Source organism: Mytilus galloprovincialis, chromosome 5 (genome assembly GCF_965363235.1).
Source record: "Mytilus galloprovincialis chromosome 5, xbMytGall1.hap1.1, whole genome shotgun sequence".
NCBI classification, from domain to species: domain Eukaryota; kingdom Metazoa; phylum Mollusca; class Bivalvia; order Mytilida; family Mytilidae; genus Mytilus; species Mytilus galloprovincialis.
In genome coordinates, this window is record NC_134842.1 from 67,361,861 (window position 1) to 67,382,850 (window position 20,990).

Genomic DNA, 20,990 nt, shown 5'->3' on the forward strand with positions numbered 1-20,990 from the left:
ATGTAAAATTACCATTCAATCATATCTATTGAGGATCTTCAACCTACAAATAAATTATTCATAATTCTTGCTTTGATAATTCTTAGACAATAACACCGGATTAATGATCAAATTAAGATAAAAAAAAATATTTGCAAAAATACTTTAAACAACAAAAATCAAGAAACTAGAAAAAAACCCAAAAAAAAACCTTCTTCCACTTGTATTTGTACCCATTAATCCTATTTAAATGATATTATTACCATTTGTCCATTCCATTAATAAATTAGTCCACGTCCAATCCATGAATTCTGTCGTGTTGTAAGGATCAAATGAAGCATGGTACAACCAGGTCATTTCCTGTATGGATATGGTCAATCTACCATGAAGCAGTAGTCTAATTTTATCCCAGACTGGCATAGATACACTTGGGTCTATAGAGGGTTTGTTAACATTGTCAAAGCATACGTTATACTGAGCTACACAAGGTTCCCAATTAGCTCCATAGGCTTGGGTCCAGGATACCACATCTGGAAAAGTTCATAACAATACATTATTTAAGATATATAAAGCAAAACTATATCTGTCTTGGGTTTTTAGACCAACCCGAAGTCAGTGCTTTTACCTTTAATTTTTTTCTCTCAAGATTTCTTCAACATAAACTGTTTTCCAATATAACATTTGTTTTAAACATCTACTAACCCTTCCATAATAAATATGACACAGAATTGCACTACCAATAAACAATATTATTTGTGTTCATTGGCAGATTACAAATAGTGGCGTTTCTGTACAAAATGTATAATACTTGAACTTGACTTCTTAAAGACACAATATGTTCTGTTCTAGCTGGTGACAAAATAATTTAACATATCTAGTATTATTGTCTTACAAACATACCCTTTTTGGCCGTACCTATTTTATGACAAATGCATGTTCAAATTTTAGTTACCTTAACCTTTACATCTCTATTAATTGTTACAATTTTTTAATTCCCACCCCTTTACTTTCTCATGTGTTCAATTTTGCCAAAATTGTTTTTTTTATATTAGCTTACTAAAATTCTATGAAAAAAATTAGGTATAATATAAATGTTTTAAGATACATACCACAGCTAAAATCATGATAAAACTTGAGTGCCGGTAAATTTCTCTCTACTTCCATATTGGTCCATGGAGATGCTACCTCAACTGTACAACTTCTCTTAGCTTCAAATACAACATGTACAATAAAAAAAATACATGAAATACAAGTGAAAATTCTATCTATTTCCAAATTATTTCATTTTTTCTACTTTGGTCTTTCTTGGATTGGTTGGTTTACAATGCTTTCAATTTTGAAAAAATTAAAATCACAAAATTACTGAACTATCAGGAAAATTCAAAAAGGAAATTCCCTAATCAAATTGCAAAATCAAAAGCTCTTACACATCAAAAGAATAGATAATAACTGTCATATTCCTGACTTGGTACAATTGATGTGGTCTTTTTTGTGATAATTTGATCACCTCTGATGAGTCTTATGTAGAAGAAACAAGAATCTGACATATGAAATTAAATTCCTGGTATATTTGATGACTTTTTTTAGAAATAAAAGAAGGGCTGTTTCTGCTCAGCACTGACCTCTTTTAGTTCCATCTTGTTCAGCACCAACCAGTCTTCCCCAAAGATACAGATTTTTAACATCAAACATTGGCTGAGGATAGTCTCGTAACATCACAGTCCAATGATTTATATTAACTGTTACGTAACGACACCATAACGTCAAAAAATCTAGACCTTCTTCTGGATATGGACTGAAAGACAGAAAGTACAGTTAAATATGTTGAGATCAAGTAATACAACTGCATAAATTCTATCTTAATGAATTAGGAATGTGTTTAATCATATGTTCAGTTTTGTTCATTTTGTTAATCTACTGATAAAAATATAATATGAGGAGGGTTGAGATCTAAAAAGATTAGTGTAAAAAAATCTACACTATGATATGTCTGTCCCAAGCCAGGACCCTTGCAAGTAGTAGAAGTATGTCATGTATGCTGAGGAACACCACCCAGTGTGGGATTTTCTTGCTGCGTTGAAGACCCAATGGTGGCCTTCGGCTGTTTTTTGTACTTTAGTTGGGTCGTTGTCTCTTTGACAAATTCCCCATTTCCATTCTCAGTTCTATGTTATTTGTTTTTGCAATAGAAATGTATCATTCAGTTCACGGTGCAAAGAATTAAATAGCCTTATATTCACCAACTGATTCTGGAGAAAACTATAATTTCCTTTGAAAAATAAAAAGTTTTCAAATTAAATTTCCTTCTGTAACCTTACCTATCAGAATCTATTTCCCTCATATGTTTTACAGCATTGTCTTTCCCATGAAATGACAAATCAGCCATGGCTCTGATTTCTAAATCTTTCATTGTCCATGTAAATAGTTTTGTTCTCATTGGAGTATTAGCATAAAGTAGTCTGGAACGTTTCACATATATATCACTACTCTTCTTAGTCAAAGATGCATATAGTTCCTCAATTGTGTCAGCTGAAAATGGCAAATATTGCATTACAATTTCAGTTAAACCTCAAAGTTAATTAATTTCAACAATTCAAGTATGCAAAATGCAAGACAATTAAAATATTCAAAACTGTATCAAAGGAAGAGATAACTCTCTTGATTTCTTTCATTGTGTTGCAGATTATTTCTTTATAAATTTAGCAATAATTTGTGTTTGTTAATATTAATCAGTCGTGATATAACTATGAATAAAAAGGTCTTTATATGTCAAAGCCTTATGTTCAGGAGTTCATTACAAGGTCATGCAAAATCTCACATGAAATGGGTGATAGTTATAACAACTTACAAGGAATATATCCATGTTGTTTTCTGAGAGTGTTAATCTTTTGATCCATTACGTTTTTCCTGATAATATTCTCCTGGCATTCATCTTTCAGTAATTCATAATTATCACCCAACTTGATCTCAAATGGATCGTCACCAAGTTGTACCATAAATACCTGCAAGAAAAAGTTGGCCAATAACATGTATAAAAAAAAGATGTGGTATGATTGCCAATGAGACAACTATCCACAAAAGACCAAAATGACACAGACATTAATGACTATAGGTCACCGTACGGCCTTCAACAATGAGCAAAGCCCATACCGCATAGTCAGCTATAAAAGGCCCCGATAAGACAATGTAAAACACTTCAAACGAGAAAACTAACGGCCTTATTTATGTAAAAAAAGAAAAAAAAAAAAAAAAAACGAAAAACAAATATGTAGCACATAAACAAATGACAACCACTGAATTACAGGCTCCTGACTTGGGACAGGCACAAACATAAACAATGAATGCCTTTGTCCCAGGTTAGAGTTGTCTTTGTGACATTGTTTTTCACTTACATTTTTTTTTTATAAATCTTACATTTATCTTGTGTCATAGATCTTATTTATTCATTCAGTGTACGTTTACTTGTTTTTGTTTATATGGTTTTAAAATCGAGTTAAGCATTTCAATTGATATTTTATAGTGTGTCATTTTATGTTGTAATGTTACACCACTGTTTCAGTTTAAGGTGAAGGTTAAAACGTTTAAACTGACTGCATTTGTATGCACCTGTCCAAAGTGAGGGACCTGATGTTCAGCAGTTGTCTTTTTTGATGTGGTTCATAAGTGTTCTTGATTCCGGTTTTTATATAGATTAGATTCTTGGTTTTCCTGTTTGAATCGTTTTGCACTAGTCATTTTAGGCCCTTTATAGCTTGCTGTTCAGTGTGAGCCAAGGCTTGTGTTTAAGGCCATATTTTGAACTATAATGGTTTCCTTTTCATACATTTAGACTTGGAAGGGGAGTTGTCTCATTGGCACTCATACTACATCTTCTAATTTCAATGTAAAGAGAACTAGAATAAATATAAATTTATTTCAATTTTCCATTTAAATTATAAATGAATGATTTTTAGTATTAGTCCATTTTTTAGTCTAGGAGTAATAAATTTAGAGCCTTACATTTTGTATGAGCATCTGTCTATTGATAAGCATGATAAGAACTATATTTGTTCAATAGATGTAATTTTTCTGTGTTGTTGGTTTTCTGTCTAATTGATGTTTTCTCCACATGTCCTATCCATATTACCGCTTCAACGACTTTTAAAAATTGCTGATCAATTTATTTGGCTACTGATCATTTCAATTTATATTTTATCAAGATCAATTAAAGAATTGTTTGGTATTGAATATTGCTACATTTAAAAGGGTATGATTCTGAGTCTTGGTGATGTAAGATTTCTGTCATAGCATTTTCAGTTTCAAAGATGTTGTTGCACTGTGAGAAAATTTATTAATATAATTGACAAATTGCAAGACATTTGACTACAAATGTTTAAATTACAAGCATTTTTTTTAAACGAAGCCTTTATAAGGTGAAGTCAGTTGCATTCAAGAAGTTTGTTCTGTCATCTTATTCCAATAAAATTTGCCCATTTATGTTTCTTCTGTTGGAATAAAATAGATTTTATTAGTTTTTAACATTTGTGATTTCTGGGCCTTTTATAGCTGACTATGTAGTATGGTTTTGCTCAATTTGAAGGACATACAGTGACCTATAGCTGTTAATTTCTGTGTAATTTGGTCTCTTGAGGAGAGAGTTGTCTCATTTAGAGTCATACCACATCTTCTTTTTTATATTTATGCTACATTGAAGACCTATTGGTGACCTTCTGCTGTTGTCTGTTCTATTATCAGGTTCTTGTCTCTTTGACACATTCCCCATTTCCATTCTCAATTTTATAATCTTACTAAAATACCTATATATTTACAATCACTAACCTTGGCTTTTATTTGTAGATCAGGTGGCAATTTACTCTCCAGTGTGAAAGGTTTGCTCTTGTAATTATGAACTAACTTCCACCATTTAAATAAATTCACAAACTGAAAAAAAAAAAAAAAAACCACAAACTACAGATTAATATGCGATTTAATAAAAAAAAAAATATTTCATTCAAATGTCAAAATTGTTTTATATTTACATCTGAAAATGAAATGAACTAAATATTTCAATTTCAAAAACACAAATAACCAGAAAACTGATGCTGGTTAACATTTTTGATACTCAATTTTATCATAAATATAGAACTTAGGGACGACATCAAAAGATCGATGTAGGATAAAAAACTTAAATCAAATAGTTTGGGAGTGGGGGGTTAAAATTCTGCAAGTTTTGTATATCTAAAATCGATTTTTACATATATCCCTATTGGTAAATCAATTTTTCCCAAATTAAGTTAAGAGGAGGGGGGGGGGGGGTCACTGAAAAAACTATGTGAATTAAGTTTTTTATCCTACATTGAACTTTTGATGTCGTCCCTTATTGTTGCAATATAATTTCCACTTGTAGAAACTTAAAATCAAATATTTTGTTTCAAAGGCCTTATTCTTATTTTAAATTTTAGCTGTACTAAGATAGATAGATAGATAGTTTATTCTCATAAAACCATGCAATTGCCTTCTGAACTAAACTTTTAGTTAGGGTTATAATGTTATTACTGCTACATACCTCTTCAAAACATAAGGCAAAATCATATCCATAGGGGAAGACTATCATAAAACTGTCAAAGGAAAAGTTCCTGAAAAAACAAAAAAACACTCTATGTCAATAGCAGCAAATTTGTAAATATACTCTGCATATAATTGTTGGGGATTAATTCATATTTTTCAGGAAAAATTGCAGTTGAGGATATTTGATTTTGTGATTTTATCAAAACATGCAATGCAACCTGTAGTAAATGTTTACTTCAGTGTATATTTTAATTTAATTTGTAATTTGTTTACAACAAATAAAAGAGCCGTGGTGTAGTGGTTAGTGCATCGGACTACTAACACAAGGGTTCCTGGTTCGATTCCTGTCTGGGATGAAAATTTCAGGGACTGAATTTTCGGCTCTCCCTTGACACCATTTACGAGTATGGTCTTGAAGAAACGATGATAGTCCGTCGGAAGGGGACGATAAATGGCTGACCCGTGTTAAGAGAGAGCCATATCTCTTGCACGTTAAAGACACCCTTGTAGATTTCGAAAAAGAGCAGGCTAATGCCGCTACAAGGCAGCACTCGCACCCACAAAGTGGAAAGGGATTAATATAAGTTGCAAAACTTGTTTCCCAATCCACTATAAATAAATATGTTTAAACCCAAATTAAATTAAACAAATGAATCCACAGTACTTTATAAATGTCAACAGCAGCAAAAAAAGTGATTATACTCTTTTCACAACTACTAGAGATATTCTAGAAATGACTTAAGAATACCACTGACTTAGAAAACATACAATTAAAGGGAATTGAACCCACCCATCCATCAACTATTGTTTTAAATTGAAAATAAATGCAATAAATTTGATTTTTTTCTGTCTTCAGAGCAAAAACAATGTACAAAATTAATTGCAGGATAAAGACAATACCGGGGTAACTCTTTGGTGTCTTTAAATATCAGCTGTATTTGTACTTAGCTAGAAACAGGAGTAATAGGTCATTGAAGCTGGCATTGCACCTGTTTCTTAGTCTTGTACACAATTTTTTACACAGCTGATATCTACAGTTGGGTGCAGACCAAGCATTACATTAAGTAAACGCAAGTTAACGCGGCGTGCACATTTACGTTAACGCGGTCAAAATGGAAATATCTAATGTCTACTCGAGTAAACGCATTTACTCTGTGTCCGTATAGTCAATTGTAAACGGCCGTTTACTTCAGATTTCATAAGTTTAATTTAACGTGCACGTAAAAGTCAACGGGCGTTTACTACAGATTTCTCAATTGTATTTTTACATGCACTTGAAAGGAAACGCGCGTTTACTTTTCGCCTTAACTAATTGTGTATATTATAAAATAATCCTCATGTGCATTTGTACATTTATTTATGTTGTTAAAATGACTTAATATTTTACGTATATGTGTTTTAAACCTTAACATTCAAAAACACTTTTTATTAGAAATATAAACATTTATTAATTGACAAATAAAAAATCAGTTCCAAAAACTTTCAACAGCGGATTTTCTATTTTTTTGTACAAATATCGACTCACAAAAACCGGCATATTTGAAAAAAATATGCCAAAACTGAATATTTCAAAACTATGTGTACATGTAAAACATATAAAATTATGTTGTTAAAGTAATTTGTCAACATTCTTTACGGCAGATTCAACTAGGTTATGCTTCAAGAAATAAAATAAATGACATATCGTACAAAACTTTGGTTCTATGCCGTAGCACATTATCTTTAAATCTAAAATTTAATTATTATATTAATTTATATACAGATACAGTAACACATAGGCCTATGTAGTTCATAATAAGTTTTACAGTTCCAGGCAGATTTCCTTTTTGTTCTTATATGCAATGATTAATTTTCAATAAATTAATTAAAGAGGTGTCATTTCATTAAATGCAATCGTCAATATGTTGATCGAAAATGGACAGATGGATATTTTGATGTACCTTATCATGTGATATATTAGGTCAGTGTATCCAGGATACGAGGACAATCTGCGTTAACGCGCGTTTACTACAAAAAGTAAATGGGCGTTTACTTTTTTTACATAAATAGAAGACACACCTTTTACGCGTTAACGCGAAGTAAATGCGAAAGTAAACGCCCGTTTACTCTTTACAAAATTAGAAGACGCTCGGTTTTTGCGTTAACGCGGAGGTAAACGCGAAAGTAAACGTCCGTTTACTATTTATGTCTACTAAAATTTCGGAGTTAACGCAGAGTTAACGCGGCTTTAACATAAGTGCACGCGAGTAAACGCTGTGTTAACTTTTTAGGCCCGTTTACATGTAATGCTTGGTCTGCACCCAACTGTAAAGACACTTACAGCTGATTGCATTGTACATGTAGGCAAAGGTTATATCTATGGTTAGCTTGCTTGCTAGCTGAACCATGAAGTCATTATTAGGTTAGGAAAACTACCCTCCTTTAAGAGTAGACTAGTCTGACTAATAACAAATCTATCTGTCTGTAGGACTAGACTACTTCAAAAGGAGGGTAGTATACCGTACCTAATCATGAACTTGACGGTTCAGCTAGCAAGCAAGCTAACCAAAGAAATTACCTTTACCTACACACTCAATGAAATCGGCTGTAACAGTTATCAGTATATATTTGTTTAGGGGCCAGCTGAAGGACGCCTCCGGGTGCGAAAATTTCTCGTTGCATTGAAGACCTGTTGGTGACCTTCTGCTTTTGTCTGCTCTATGGTCGGGTTGTTGTCTCTTTGACACATTCCCCATTTCCATTCTCAATTTTATTGTCAATTTACCAACCATAATCTGTTTGTTGGCAGTTCTAGACAACCAGCATCTTCTCTCTCCTGTAGTAAAGTGCATTCTCTTGAGCTTCCATACAGTAATCCCTGCAAGACAAAAAAAAAACCCACATTAATGGTGAGGTAAAGAGTGGTAAAATTTTGCCTCTTAATATCTCCCTTAGCATACAAAGAAATTGTTATGTGCTCTTCCTGAATAAATGCATTGGGGCAAATTTTAAGACCCTGACCACTTTAAATAGATATTTCAATTTACTTGTTATTTTTTATATAAATTGGAAGGGCATGAATATTCAATTAATTTGAACGATTCAGGATGAATTTTGGAACGGAAAAAAATTTTCTGTGGTGTAACTTCTGTAAATCATGGTATTACATCTTGTGTACTTATATTGTGGCATTGTTATACACTACATCTGTATTAGTCTAGGATTTTTTTTCTTTCTTTCTTACAGAGCAACTGTCCATTCATTATTAGCAAATCCAACACAAATATATCACGAAAATTTCCCCATATGAAGTAGCAAAGTCATTCTCCTTCCGATTTAAAAGTTTTGTTACCTCAATGGTGATAATATCATGACCTTCACATCGTATGATAAACTTGTCCATTTGTAGCAGAATTTCTTCAGCAGATATTGTCATAACAACTTTGTTTTCCTTCGTCAAAGATACCCTGCAATAAAACAAAAGTTTTAGTCTTTTGATAATTTAAATTTTTTGTTGCAACAATCCTTATCTTCTTTTCATGTAATTTGGATTCCTAAATGTGTCTTATTACTGCTGCATTTTTGTTTACCATATGTATTTTGATATTTACTTTCTTATCAATACTGTAATTTCAAATATAAATGAGTGCAATTATCATTTGAAATCACTGATCATGAGGTAAAAATGTGTGATCTAATGGATGCAATTGCAAAAACTCTTGTGAGGAGAAATCATTTCTTATTTAAAATACAATGAACAATTCTTTTTTAAATTCAGGAGATTCAATCATCTTTAAATGGAGGGCAATGGAGCAGACACACTTTTTAAGGTTAATTGGGATAAGTGAATAATATGTTTATACCAGCCCCAAAAAATCAATGCTTATATGTTCTAGCTACTGAAAATGTCTTAAAAACATTTTACTGAACCAATTTACTGTCATTGTCCTAAGAGGTCTTCTATCTATGTTGTCTGCTCTATTGTCGGGTTGTTGTCGCTTTGACACATTCCCCATTTCCATTCTCAATTTTATCAAAATGTATGTGAGAGGGTAAGAAGGGAAGTTTAATCATTGAATGTGGGTCGTGGGTCTTTTTCAGTATGCGTCTATTACCATTATGCAAAATTATCTTACCAATGGTTCTTGGTTGTAGGGATATTTTGAAAGTCCCTTTCTACCCTCCCACATAATGGAATAGCCCTAATATAGAATAAATATGACTAATTCATTTTACCATCTTTGTTTTGAGAGCCTGAGTGTAAGCATGACATCAGCAGCTACTATAACGCTGTATGTTACTTCCATTCTTTTTGGTGGTGCATTGCTTCTTTTAGGTTTCACTGAAATAAAACAAAGCATTGAAACTGATATAAACAGCATACGAAAACATGTATGTTTGGGAAACTTTTTTTACTGTTATAATAGCTTCAAATTTTCTGCACATGAACTGTAATCAGATATATACAAAATATACACAAGATTCCACTTTTGATTTATGAATGACACTCCTGTTGCCTTAGGGTCATTTGGGGGAAACAGCTTCATAGGATATTAATTTTATGACACCAAATTTTTACTTGAAAAAGCACCAATTAGAAGAATGTGTTTTGCTATTGACGACAAAAAATAATTATTCACAATGAAATATTGATCTTATATAAATGTCTGACCTCTAACGAAAGAAACATTTTGTTTTATTTATCACATATATACAATAATTACACATTTACTGTTTAGAACCTCATGGGCAGTCAAGGTCATCTTACACCCCTGAAGTAGTAGACTTACATAAATACAAAAAAGTTTCATAACTGGCTATTATCTATTACAAATCCTAAAATAAATTTCCCATAGGTACATTTTGCAGATTTTTATAAAGCTAAGGAAAAGTTGAAATTCAAAGGGTTTCTTATTTTAAAACTATAATTTTTGGCAATAATTAAAATAATCAAACCTGCTCAAGAGACGACATGTATTAAGCATGTATTAAGCAAAAACCTGTGTCATAAGACCATTTATTATAGATCCCTCTGTAGTACATTTCATATAAATTGAATCTGTATTGAAAGACCACCTGTCTTAAGAGACCACTTTTTTGCTCTCCCTTAAGTGATCTCTTAAAACAGGTTTGAATTGTTTTACATTGTCTTATCGGGGCCTTTTATAGCTGACTATGCGGTATGGGCTTTGCTCATTGTTGAAGGCCGTACGGTGACCTATAGTTGTTAATGTCTGTGTCATTTTGGTCTTTTGTGGATAGTTGTCTCATTGGCAATCATAACACATCTTCTTTTTAATATTCACTGTATTTGTTTGATATTATAAGAACTATGCTAGTCAATACATAAGATTGTATCGCAAACCTGCAATTCTGTTTCAATCAATATCAAATTCTAATGATATTCATTTGTAACAACAATTTTCATTGGTTAATTTCATATACATGTATTACTCGATTTATTTCACTTGACTGGGCGGGGTTTAATTGGTTCGCTCATAATAAACCAGTCCATCTATAGAAAGGTGTTTTAGGATAAACTCATTAATGAAGTGTCCATCATTCTTTTGTAAATTACTTTGATGACACTGATACATGTAGGTGATTAGAAATCGTTAATAATTATAACGGCAATCATCCTTATCACACACATCTTCAAATAGACTGTCCTAATGCAAATTAAAATGTAAGCTCCGCCCGATCAGTTGAAATCACATTGGTAATATTTTGAGAGGCTAGATTCTGCAGCAGACTACAACTTACAATTAATTCTGCTGGTCAGTTCAGTAAAATCCTCGATGGCCTGTATGATACACATGTGATGATGCGTACTCCAGTCACATGACACCTCTTTTAATACATGGATCGCCATATTCTGTACAAGATATAATGATGTTCGATAATTTTGTACTTGTATTCAAGTTTTTTTCGCTTTAAAAACAGACCATGTCAACTCTTGTAGGTAATGAATGTGATAAAATTAATGTCAAATAAAGTGTCAAATATAAAGAATGTTAAATTGTTGTAACAATTGATTTGCAAAACCATATTTTTATTCATATATTAACAAATATAGAAATCAATAGGCAATACAAAAATATTAATAGTAAGCAAGGCTTCCAAAACGGTCATATATTCCGGACATTTGTATTATGTCCGGTAAAAGTCCGGCTGGGCAAAGCATGAAACAGTCATCTACTTTTTAGTTTTCAAGGCTTTCTTAAAAGTCGGTCATTTTAACATAATTCACGATCTTTTTGACCCAACCTTTTGCCTTCAAACAGCCATACATCTGGTCAATAAAGTGACATGATGATTAATTACTATCAAAACAACCCCTACTTCAATACTTTCTAATTTTAATCAAGGCTAATTAGTTGTTGGACAGCTAAAATCTACCTGTTCAGGTGACAGGTGAACTATTTTCATTACCGGACATCAAATAAATTGATTGATCTATTCAAACTTATTTTCTTACATTTCAGCAGTTTGTATCTAATTAATTTAGTCCAAAAGATGAAAATTATAAGAAATACGTTAATAAACATGATTTAATGAAAAATCTAAAAAGGTTTTAAATGAAAAATCGTTAGAACTACATTGTACAAACTAGAACACATGTGCGCATGTGCACAGGTGGAAAATTTAATTATGCATCATGCAGTTCTTCAAAAACGCTAAAATTATTATTGATACCTGTATCAAAGGTTTATTTCAAGTATTTTGTTGAAGAAATAACGTGGCAAGAGTTTCTTCACTAAGTCTTGCTTTAAAAACATACACGGATTTTATGTATCCGTTTCTGGTCCACGTTTTACCATTGTCAAGTCAACATCCAGTTTGGAAAATGTGATTTAAAAACGAAAGTAAGAGTCTTTTACAACGTCATTTTGCACAAATAAAGAGTCTTCAGCAGATATGAGCATGCTAATGTGCTGCCAATTTAACAGTTTACATCAGAACATCAAATTAATATCAAAGTAAAGTTTAATATCGGTTTTTTTTAATCTAATGTCCATCATTGGGATGGAAGCCCTGATATTAGTAAGGTGATAAAATATTCATGAAACATTGAAAATGCAGACTAGGTCGTATGGTGAACTATAGTTGTTTATTTCTGTGTCATTTGGTGTCTTGTGGAGAGTTGGATCATTGACAATCATACCACATCTTCTTTTTTATATTTGAAAATATTTTTTTTAGTAGTGATTAAATTTTTTTTTCTTGCCTAAAAGAATTAGGAATAATTCAAACTGCCATGATTACCTACCTTTTCTGTATGTTTGTACACACATTTAACTTCTTGTATATGGATAATTGGATCCTTTAAGTTTACAGATTTCACAAGCTTCATCATCTGAAATCATACATTTTGAGAAATAAATATAGATATCATAGATTAAAACAATGGGAACATTTTTCTTCATATGATCATCTCTGAAACAGTAGGAACGATGACTGTCATGGTCTCTTTGCTTGTTAATGAAAGTGGTGCATTGAATTAAGTTCTATGATATTCAAACCCTAACACAAACAAGAATGTGTCCAAAGTACACGGATGCCCCACTCGCACTATTATTTTACATGTTCAATGGACCGTGAAATTGGGTAAAAAATCTAATTTGGCATTAAATTAGAAAGATCACACCATAGGGAACATGTGTACTAAGTTTCAAGTTGATTGGACTTCAACTTCATCAAAAACTACCTTGACCAAAAACTTTAACCTGAAAATCACACTTTCATTTTCTATGTTCAGTGGACCGTGAAATTGGGGTCAAAAGTTTAATTTGGCTGTAAAATTAGAAAGATCTTATCATAAGGAACATGTATACTAAGTTTGAAGTTGATCGGACTTCAGCTTCATCAAAAACTACCTTGACCAAAAACTTTAACCTGAAGCGGGACAGACGGACAGACGGACAGACGAACGAACGGACGAACGAACGGACGGACGAACGGACGGACGAACGAACAGACGGACAGACAGACGGACGGACGCACAGACCAGAAAACATAATGCCCCTCTACTATCGTAGGTGGGGCATAAAAGTCCTCTGCAGTACTATAAAAACTATTTCTTTCTTACTAACAACAAGTTGAAAATTAATTTAACCAACTACTTATTAATAGCTCCACCTCTGATATTAGAGGAGCATTGTGTTTTTCTGTCTGTGCGTCTGTTCGTCTGTCTGTCTGTCCAGCTTCAGGTTAAGTTTTTGGTCAAGGTAGTTTTTGATAAAAGTCCAATTAACTTGAAACTTAGTACATATGATCCCTATAATATAATCTTTTTAATTTAAAGCCAAATTAAGAGTTTTGACCCAAATTTCACGGTCAACTGAACATAACAAGAATGTGTCCACAGTACACAGATGCCCCACTCGCACTATCATTTTCTATGTTTAAAGGACTGTGAAATTGGAATAAATTCTCTAATTTGGCATTAAAATTAGAATGATCTTATCAAAGGGAACATGTATACTAAGTTTCAAGTTGATTGGACTTCTACTTTATCAAAAACTACCTTGACCAAAAACTTTAACCTGAAATTTGCACCATGATTTTCTATGTTCAGTGAACCGTAAAATTGGGGTCAAAACTCTAATTTGGCATTTAAATTAGAAAGATCATATCATAGGGCACATGTATACTAAGTTTCAAGTTGATTGGACTTCAACTTCATCAAAAACTACCTTGACCAAAAACTTTAACCTGAAGCCAAAAACTTTAACCTGAAATTTGCACTATCATTTTCTATGTTCAGTGAACCGTAAAATTGGGGTCAAAACTCTAATTTGGCATTTAAATTAGAAAGATCATATCATAGGGCACATGTATACTAAGTTTCAAGTTGATTGGACTTCAACTTCATCAAAAACTACCTTGACCAAAAACTTTAACCTGAAGCCAAAAACTTTAACCTGAAATTTGCACTATCATTTTCTATGTTCAGTGAACCGTAAAATTGGGGTCAAAACTCTAATTTGGCATTTAAATTAGAAAGATCATATCATAGGGCACATGTATACTAAGTTTCAAGTTGATTGGACTTCAACTTCATCAAAAACTACCTTGACCAAAAACTTTAACCTGAAGCCAAAAACTTTAACCTGAAATTTGCACTATCATTTTCTATGTTCAGTGAACCGTAAAATTGGGGTCAAAACTCTAATTTGGCATTTAAATTAGAAAGATCATATCATAGGGCACATGTATACTAAGTTTCAAGTTGATTGGACTTCAACTTCATCAAAAACTACCTTGACCAAAAACTTTAACCTGAAGCCAAAAACTTTAACCTGAAATTTGCACTATCATTTTCTATGTTCAGTGAACCGTAAAATTGGGGTCAAAACTCTAATTTGGCATTTAAATTAGAAAGATCATATCATAGGGCACATGTATACTAAGTTTCAAGTTGATTGGACTTCAACTTCATCAAAAACTACCTTGACCAAAAACTTTAACCTGAAGCCAAAAACTTTAACCTGAAATTTGCACTATCATTTTCTATGTTCAGTGAACCGTAAAATTGGGGTCAAAACTCTAATTTGGCATTTAAATTAGAAAGATCATATCATAGGGCACATGTATACTAAGTTTCAAGTTGATTGGACTTCAACTTCATCAAAAACTACCTCGACCAAAAACTTTAACCTGAAGCGGGACAGACGGACGGACGAACGAACAGACGGACGGACGAACAGACAGACGGACGCACAGACCAGAAAACATAATGCCCCTCTACTATCGTAGGTGGGGCATAAAAAATGATGGTGTGAGTGGGGCATCAGTGTACCTTGAACACATTCTTGCTTAAAATATTAAAATATTTGTGGATAACATAGCAAAATCGGGAGAAAGAGCTTCAAAACTACTCACCTTATTTTTCTGTTTTTGCTGTTGTATATAAATAACTTTAGTTCCCTCCACAACAAAATAACTCTTTGGTTTTCTGTGGTCCAACATCACAGAATCCACTCTCAACATTAAGGCAACTACAAAATAAAGTCACAATCTGTATAAAAATTCTTCTTTTTCAATCTTCATTACATAATAGACACAGTCATATCCTAAAATAACTATTTGCATATATTACATTTTAAATTTGTCTTTTTATTTGAAAAGAATAGACCCACAAATTTTATTAAAATAGGAAGGGAACTTTTTGACTGGTCTTTCCTCCTTTCTTAGATAGTTTCACACTTCAGGAAAGTAGGTTGGATAACGTCTCCTTACACATTGTGACATAGTTGATAATTCCTACTCACACCTCAATGCATGCAGAACGACTGAGCAGGATGATATCTATAGGCTAAAGGAAGAACGATTAAAAATAAATTCAAAGCTTTGTTCTGTTTACAGTGGATTCATTTATTTCCGTGGGTATGAATTTTCATGGATTGATGAAAACTTTTTTTGTTGATATTTGATTTCGTGGTTTTACCCATCTCTGCATGCAAAACCTATAGAAAATTTGTAATTTGCTGGACATTGGAATTCCTGGTTCAACTGTACCCACCAAACCCACAAGAATTGGTATTCAACGAACAAAAATGAATCCACAGTATATTACCACCAATATTGGGAGAAATTTCATTGTCATAACAAAAAAAGCAAGAAGATACCAAGAAGTATTATTGCATAGCAATATAATATTTCCCACAGAAAGTAACCAAAAGTTAGCGTGCAATAAATTCCAATATTGCACTAGTGCAATAAATTCATGACGTCATCAACGACAAAATCTTTATTAAACCAATTTTTACTTTCACATATTATATTGCTATACAATAAAAGGGTTATTGCATGAATATTGGGGAGAATTGTCCCTCGTAGAACATATATTGCACTCGCAAGCTCGTGCCATATAAAATTCTACTCGGGACAATATTCCCCAATATTCATATACCCTATAATATAAAATTATAATATCAAAAGAAAAATAATTCAAATATGTCAATAAAACTTACCATTATTATTATTTCCTATGAATGCATTAATATATGACACATCAAGTTTTACATCAATGATAAAATTCTGTAAGATGGAAGGACGAGGGGTTGTCTTTGTGTTAGGTTGCTTTTCAGACATCCTCCTTATTCTTGTTATAGCACCAAAGAAATGTAAAAGTGTATTTATAGTATTTGTGGACCACTCTATATGTATATAAGTTGACATGACATCCAGACTTAAGATTTTATCTTGCTGATTAATCTGGAAAATATAATTAAATATAATCAACATCAATTACATAACTGTTGTAAATATGGTAAACTGACTAATTTTTATGAGCGATTTGATTTCGTGAGTAGAAAAATAATGTGAATATATAAACCATTGCAAAGCTAGGATCTGCAATTTGATGAAATTTCAAATTCATGATTTCATGTACCCAGGAAATTCACAATTAGTATCCCACTCATAATAATGAATCACCTACACACTACTTTTGCATAGGTACTATTTCTGTACTAAAAATATGTAGTACTGGAAATTTACTTTTAATATTTAGTACTATTTCTTTACTTTAAAATTATTGTAATATTTAGGTACTTGTATTTTACAGTACTTGATTTGTACTAAATATTTTGGTACAGATATAATACAATATTCCATGTTTGAAAATCATAATTTTAAGAGATTTGAAATAGAAAAACTTTCAAAATGCTGAAAATGTAACGGTAGTAACCAAAAATCTGTAGTGCCTAAATTTCAAGTACAAATTAAGTACTGTAAAATACAGGTACCTAAATATTACTATAATTTTAAAGTAACAAAATAGTACTGAATATTAAAAGTAAATTTCCAGTACTACAGATTTTTAGTACACAAATAGTACCTATGCAAAAGTAGCTGTGTAAAGGCAATACTATAACTGTAAAAAACACATAACAGCATCCTTATCTTATCTTCCCTTATCATAAAATGAGGTTCATATGGGAATGCAAACAGGTAAACAAGACAATACAATACATCACAATGGTTGGAATGTTGAAGTTAAAATGAAAGGAATAGTAAAAGTTAATATTAACTGTCAAAATGTTCTCCCAAAATGGAGAACACCTCACTGGACATTACGTACCATTTCCACTGGCTTCACTTTTAAATAAGGTACTGCTTCAAATTGCATCAGGAATTATTTTGGAATGTATGGTAGTTGCACATTTAGGACAATATGGAAATTGCGGTAAATCTGTATATTTTCAGTTATGGTACATTTTCAATGTTTCAAGATCAATTTGAAAATAAAACTGTGTGGTTCTGCCATTCAATCCATTTTGCAGAAATTTTCATCGGACCTTGAGTGTGGTAGTTAACTGTTTTCTTTCTAGAATAAATCAGCAATTTTGGAAAGATGGTTCACACGATGTATAAAGTCACAACAGTAATATACCTTTCCCCTGAAGAGCTCCAGATACAGGACATGATTCCAGAAATGTTTACTGCCCTTCAGTTCATCAGGTGATACATGGGAATTATAGTGATGACACCAGACAGTTTGTACTTCAAGGTCACAGGAAATGTTATGTGCAAGATACGGAATGCCAACAACTGCAAAAAAAATATTGTACACTAGTACATAGTAATTCAATTTACATGCTTAACCACTGGCCCAGCAGCACAGGCTTGTAAAATGGCTTTTGGGCTGTAAAAATCATTCCAACAGAATCTAACTAAAATTATCCCAAAATTGTGTTTGGGGCCTGTAGATTTAAAAGTTTATCTTCAAGCATTAATATACCCTAAATTAAAACAAGCCTCTGACATATTCATCATTTCATTTTTCTATACTGGCTAATTGACTACTATAAATGTTTTAACTCCCAATACACAAACACACACTCAAGGTACTCAAAGGGTACTCAAAGTTTGTAGCTTATATTCCAGTGGTTCTTATATTCAACATCTACTATTGAAATAGGCTATTTGCCAATTCCCGTATTTGACCCTGTAATTAGAGATCCCTAAAAAGTTGTCTCCCTTATGAGGGACATTAATCTTTATTTACAATGGAGAGCTAGCAGAAAGAGAAAATCTATCTGTGCGTAATGTGAGTAATTTTTAAGGTTTTTAAATCTTTTATAAACATTAATTTCTTGTTTAACTAAATACTATTGACTTCAGAAATTATTTTTCGTGAAAAATTAGTTAAACCGCCGATACATCACTTTCAATTCATCATGCTTTGCATTGGCTAAAGCTAATTTTGTCCGCTATGGAACCAGTCTACAATTGACAAAGGGAAGTAATTTGCTTAAAAAGTGTGTAATAACAGAATCAAATCGATAATTGGAAAATGGACTATTGCATAGTGAAAATTTGTTTTAGGGAAGGTTTCTTTTTTATGATTTTGAGATTAAGATGAAATCATGAGATACCCTCCCCCTCCCTCTCCCCATTATTTTAATAAATTTAATATGTAAAGCAGATCCTCTGCTTAGTCAAGAAAACTTCAACCACATAATAGGTTGGCACTCAAAATTGAGAAATAAAACTCCACAAATAAACAACTTTGCAGTCTCTCTACCTGTATCAGTTGGTTTTAAACTAGTGAAGAATCTAGCAGTCTGAAGTCCCATCAACAAACCACTATTTGATACTGATGATATGGCAGCTGACACTTCTACAACATCTATCTCAGCAGATATCTCCTTTGTCTTAAGGTACTGCACAACCATAGGACTATAATATATAGAATGTAAATAAAGTATCATGGTGATGGACAAAAAAATATTCATAAGTGTGAATTTTTCAGTGTGACAAAAATAAAGATGTCTAAATATTTACCATTTATTTACATCGAAGTAGGTGCAAACAAATTGTTGTTAAATCTTTGAAAACTATTCAAACACTACACAACTTCCTATTGCATGTGTTTTTACTTTCTAAAAATTGGTATTGACATGAGATTTTCTGCTGACAATTATTCACTTCTTTTCTTTACATGGGTAATTTTGATCAATGCAAATGCTTGTCTTTCACTGAAGACCACATGACTTCTGCTACAAGTCTGATGTTTTTGTTTACTTCTGTTGTCTAATTTATTTCTCTTTTTTTATCATTTTAAAATTTAGAAAAAAAAATTTACAAACTCATTTAGTGCCAAGCAGTACAAAACAGTCTTGAATATTTGCAGCCAATAACATGAAAAATATTATTAATTTACTAAGAATTGTAAGAAATTTTGCTTAAACTGAACAAAGAACTGACACATTAAAACATACCTAGTACCAAGGGAGGGCATTCTAAATGGGGTAACCATTTAAGAATTTTTTACTAACTAATTTTCACGGTACAATCAATATTTGATAACACCCAATAGCTGAGATTTTATTGTGCTTTACCTAAATCCCATGTTTCAATGGAACATCCCTTACCTGATATGTTTGGACTGTTCTATATTTTCAGGTTCTGCTTTACCTAAATCCCATGTATCAATGGAACATCCCTTACCTGATATGTTTGGACTGTTCTATATTTTCAGGTTCTGCTTTACCTAAATCCCATGTATCAATGGAACATCCCTTATCTGATATGTTTGGACTGTTCTATATTTTCAGGTTCTGCTTTACCTAAATCCCATGTATCAATGGAACATCCCTTACCTGATATGTTTGGACTGTTCTACATTTTCAGGTTCTAGTGACGATTTGTTTTCAGGAGCAGACAACTTTGTAATGACTGATGACCAATACTGTACTTCTTCATGGTGGTAGTTAAAGAATCCTCCATGGATGTTAGAATTAGCTTCTAATGAAGTATCACTTATCTGCAATTTAATAATCTTGGAATTAAAAGGCTTTGTTTCCCATTTTCAATTTCAAACCTTAATTGGGATTTCATATGAACTTAACAAAATATATTTAACTATTATAAAGTTCAAGGTCCATGCCATAAAATTGAGATTGGAAATGGGGAATGTGTCAAAGTGACAACAACCTGACCAAAGAACAGACAACAGCCAAAGGCCACCAATGGGTCGTCAATGCATCGAGAAACTCCTGCACCCAGAGGCGTCCTTCAGCTGGCCCCTAAACAAATATGTATTCTAGTTCAGTGATAATGGACGTCATACTAAACTTTGAATTATCAAGCATAGCTAACCATATACAGATTTAGTTGTTTGATTTTAGCCATTTTTTATTTTTTATACCCTTAATTTCTTCATGAGAATTTGACTTTTCTGCTTCGATTAAACCTAAAGAAATTTGTTAGTGGAAAAGGGTGTCAAATACATTGATCTTAATGTCCTATGATTCTCATGAGAGGCCAACATCAGTATTTGTTTTTATCTTAAGTAAATTTAACTCTTTAAGTACCCCTCTAAGGAAATAAATTCATACCAATTATTTTAAAGTCACAATGACCTTATTCTTTATCTTACGTAAAAATTATTTACTATACTTTTAGAGTCACAATGACCTTATTCTTTATCTTACGTAAACATTATTTACCATACTTTTAGAGTCACAATGACC

The 20,990-nt window shown here is 32.2% G+C and overlaps 1 protein-coding gene across 1 annotated transcript in view; it reads right to left on the bottom strand.

Moving 5' to 3' along the window:
- Nucleotides 1-20,990, bottom strand: part of LOC143074120 (protein hobbit-like) — a 118,889-nt gene that overhangs the window by 59,600 nt on the left and 38,299 nt on the right. Inside the window, exons 14-31 of the mRNA XM_076249666.1 lie at nucleotides 20,118-20,281; nucleotides 19,890-19,979; nucleotides 19,040-19,194; nucleotides 17,906-18,063; nucleotides 16,482-16,725; nucleotides 15,391-15,506; nucleotides 12,776-12,862; nucleotides 11,269-11,380; nucleotides 9,742-9,847; nucleotides 8,858-8,972; nucleotides 8,295-8,383; nucleotides 5,525-5,594; nucleotides 4,798-4,899; nucleotides 2,828-2,981; nucleotides 2,298-2,508; nucleotides 1,602-1,774; nucleotides 1,089-1,187; nucleotides 243-509 (exon numbers count right to left, since the gene is read on the bottom strand). Coding sequence (XP_076105781.1) covers nucleotides 243-509; nucleotides 1,089-1,187; nucleotides 1,602-1,774; nucleotides 2,298-2,508; nucleotides 2,828-2,981; nucleotides 4,798-4,899; nucleotides 5,525-5,594; nucleotides 8,295-8,383; nucleotides 8,858-8,972; nucleotides 9,742-9,847; nucleotides 11,269-11,380; nucleotides 12,776-12,862; nucleotides 15,391-15,506; nucleotides 16,482-16,725; nucleotides 17,906-18,063; nucleotides 19,040-19,194; nucleotides 19,890-19,979; nucleotides 20,118-20,281 — 2,512 coding nt within the window. The remainder of the gene's footprint in view (nucleotides 1-242; nucleotides 510-1,088; nucleotides 1,188-1,601; nucleotides 1,775-2,297; nucleotides 2,509-2,827; nucleotides 2,982-4,797; nucleotides 4,900-5,524; nucleotides 5,595-8,294; nucleotides 8,384-8,857; nucleotides 8,973-9,741; nucleotides 9,848-11,268; nucleotides 11,381-12,775; nucleotides 12,863-15,390; nucleotides 15,507-16,481; nucleotides 16,726-17,905; nucleotides 18,064-19,039; nucleotides 19,195-19,889; nucleotides 19,980-20,117; nucleotides 20,282-20,990) is intronic.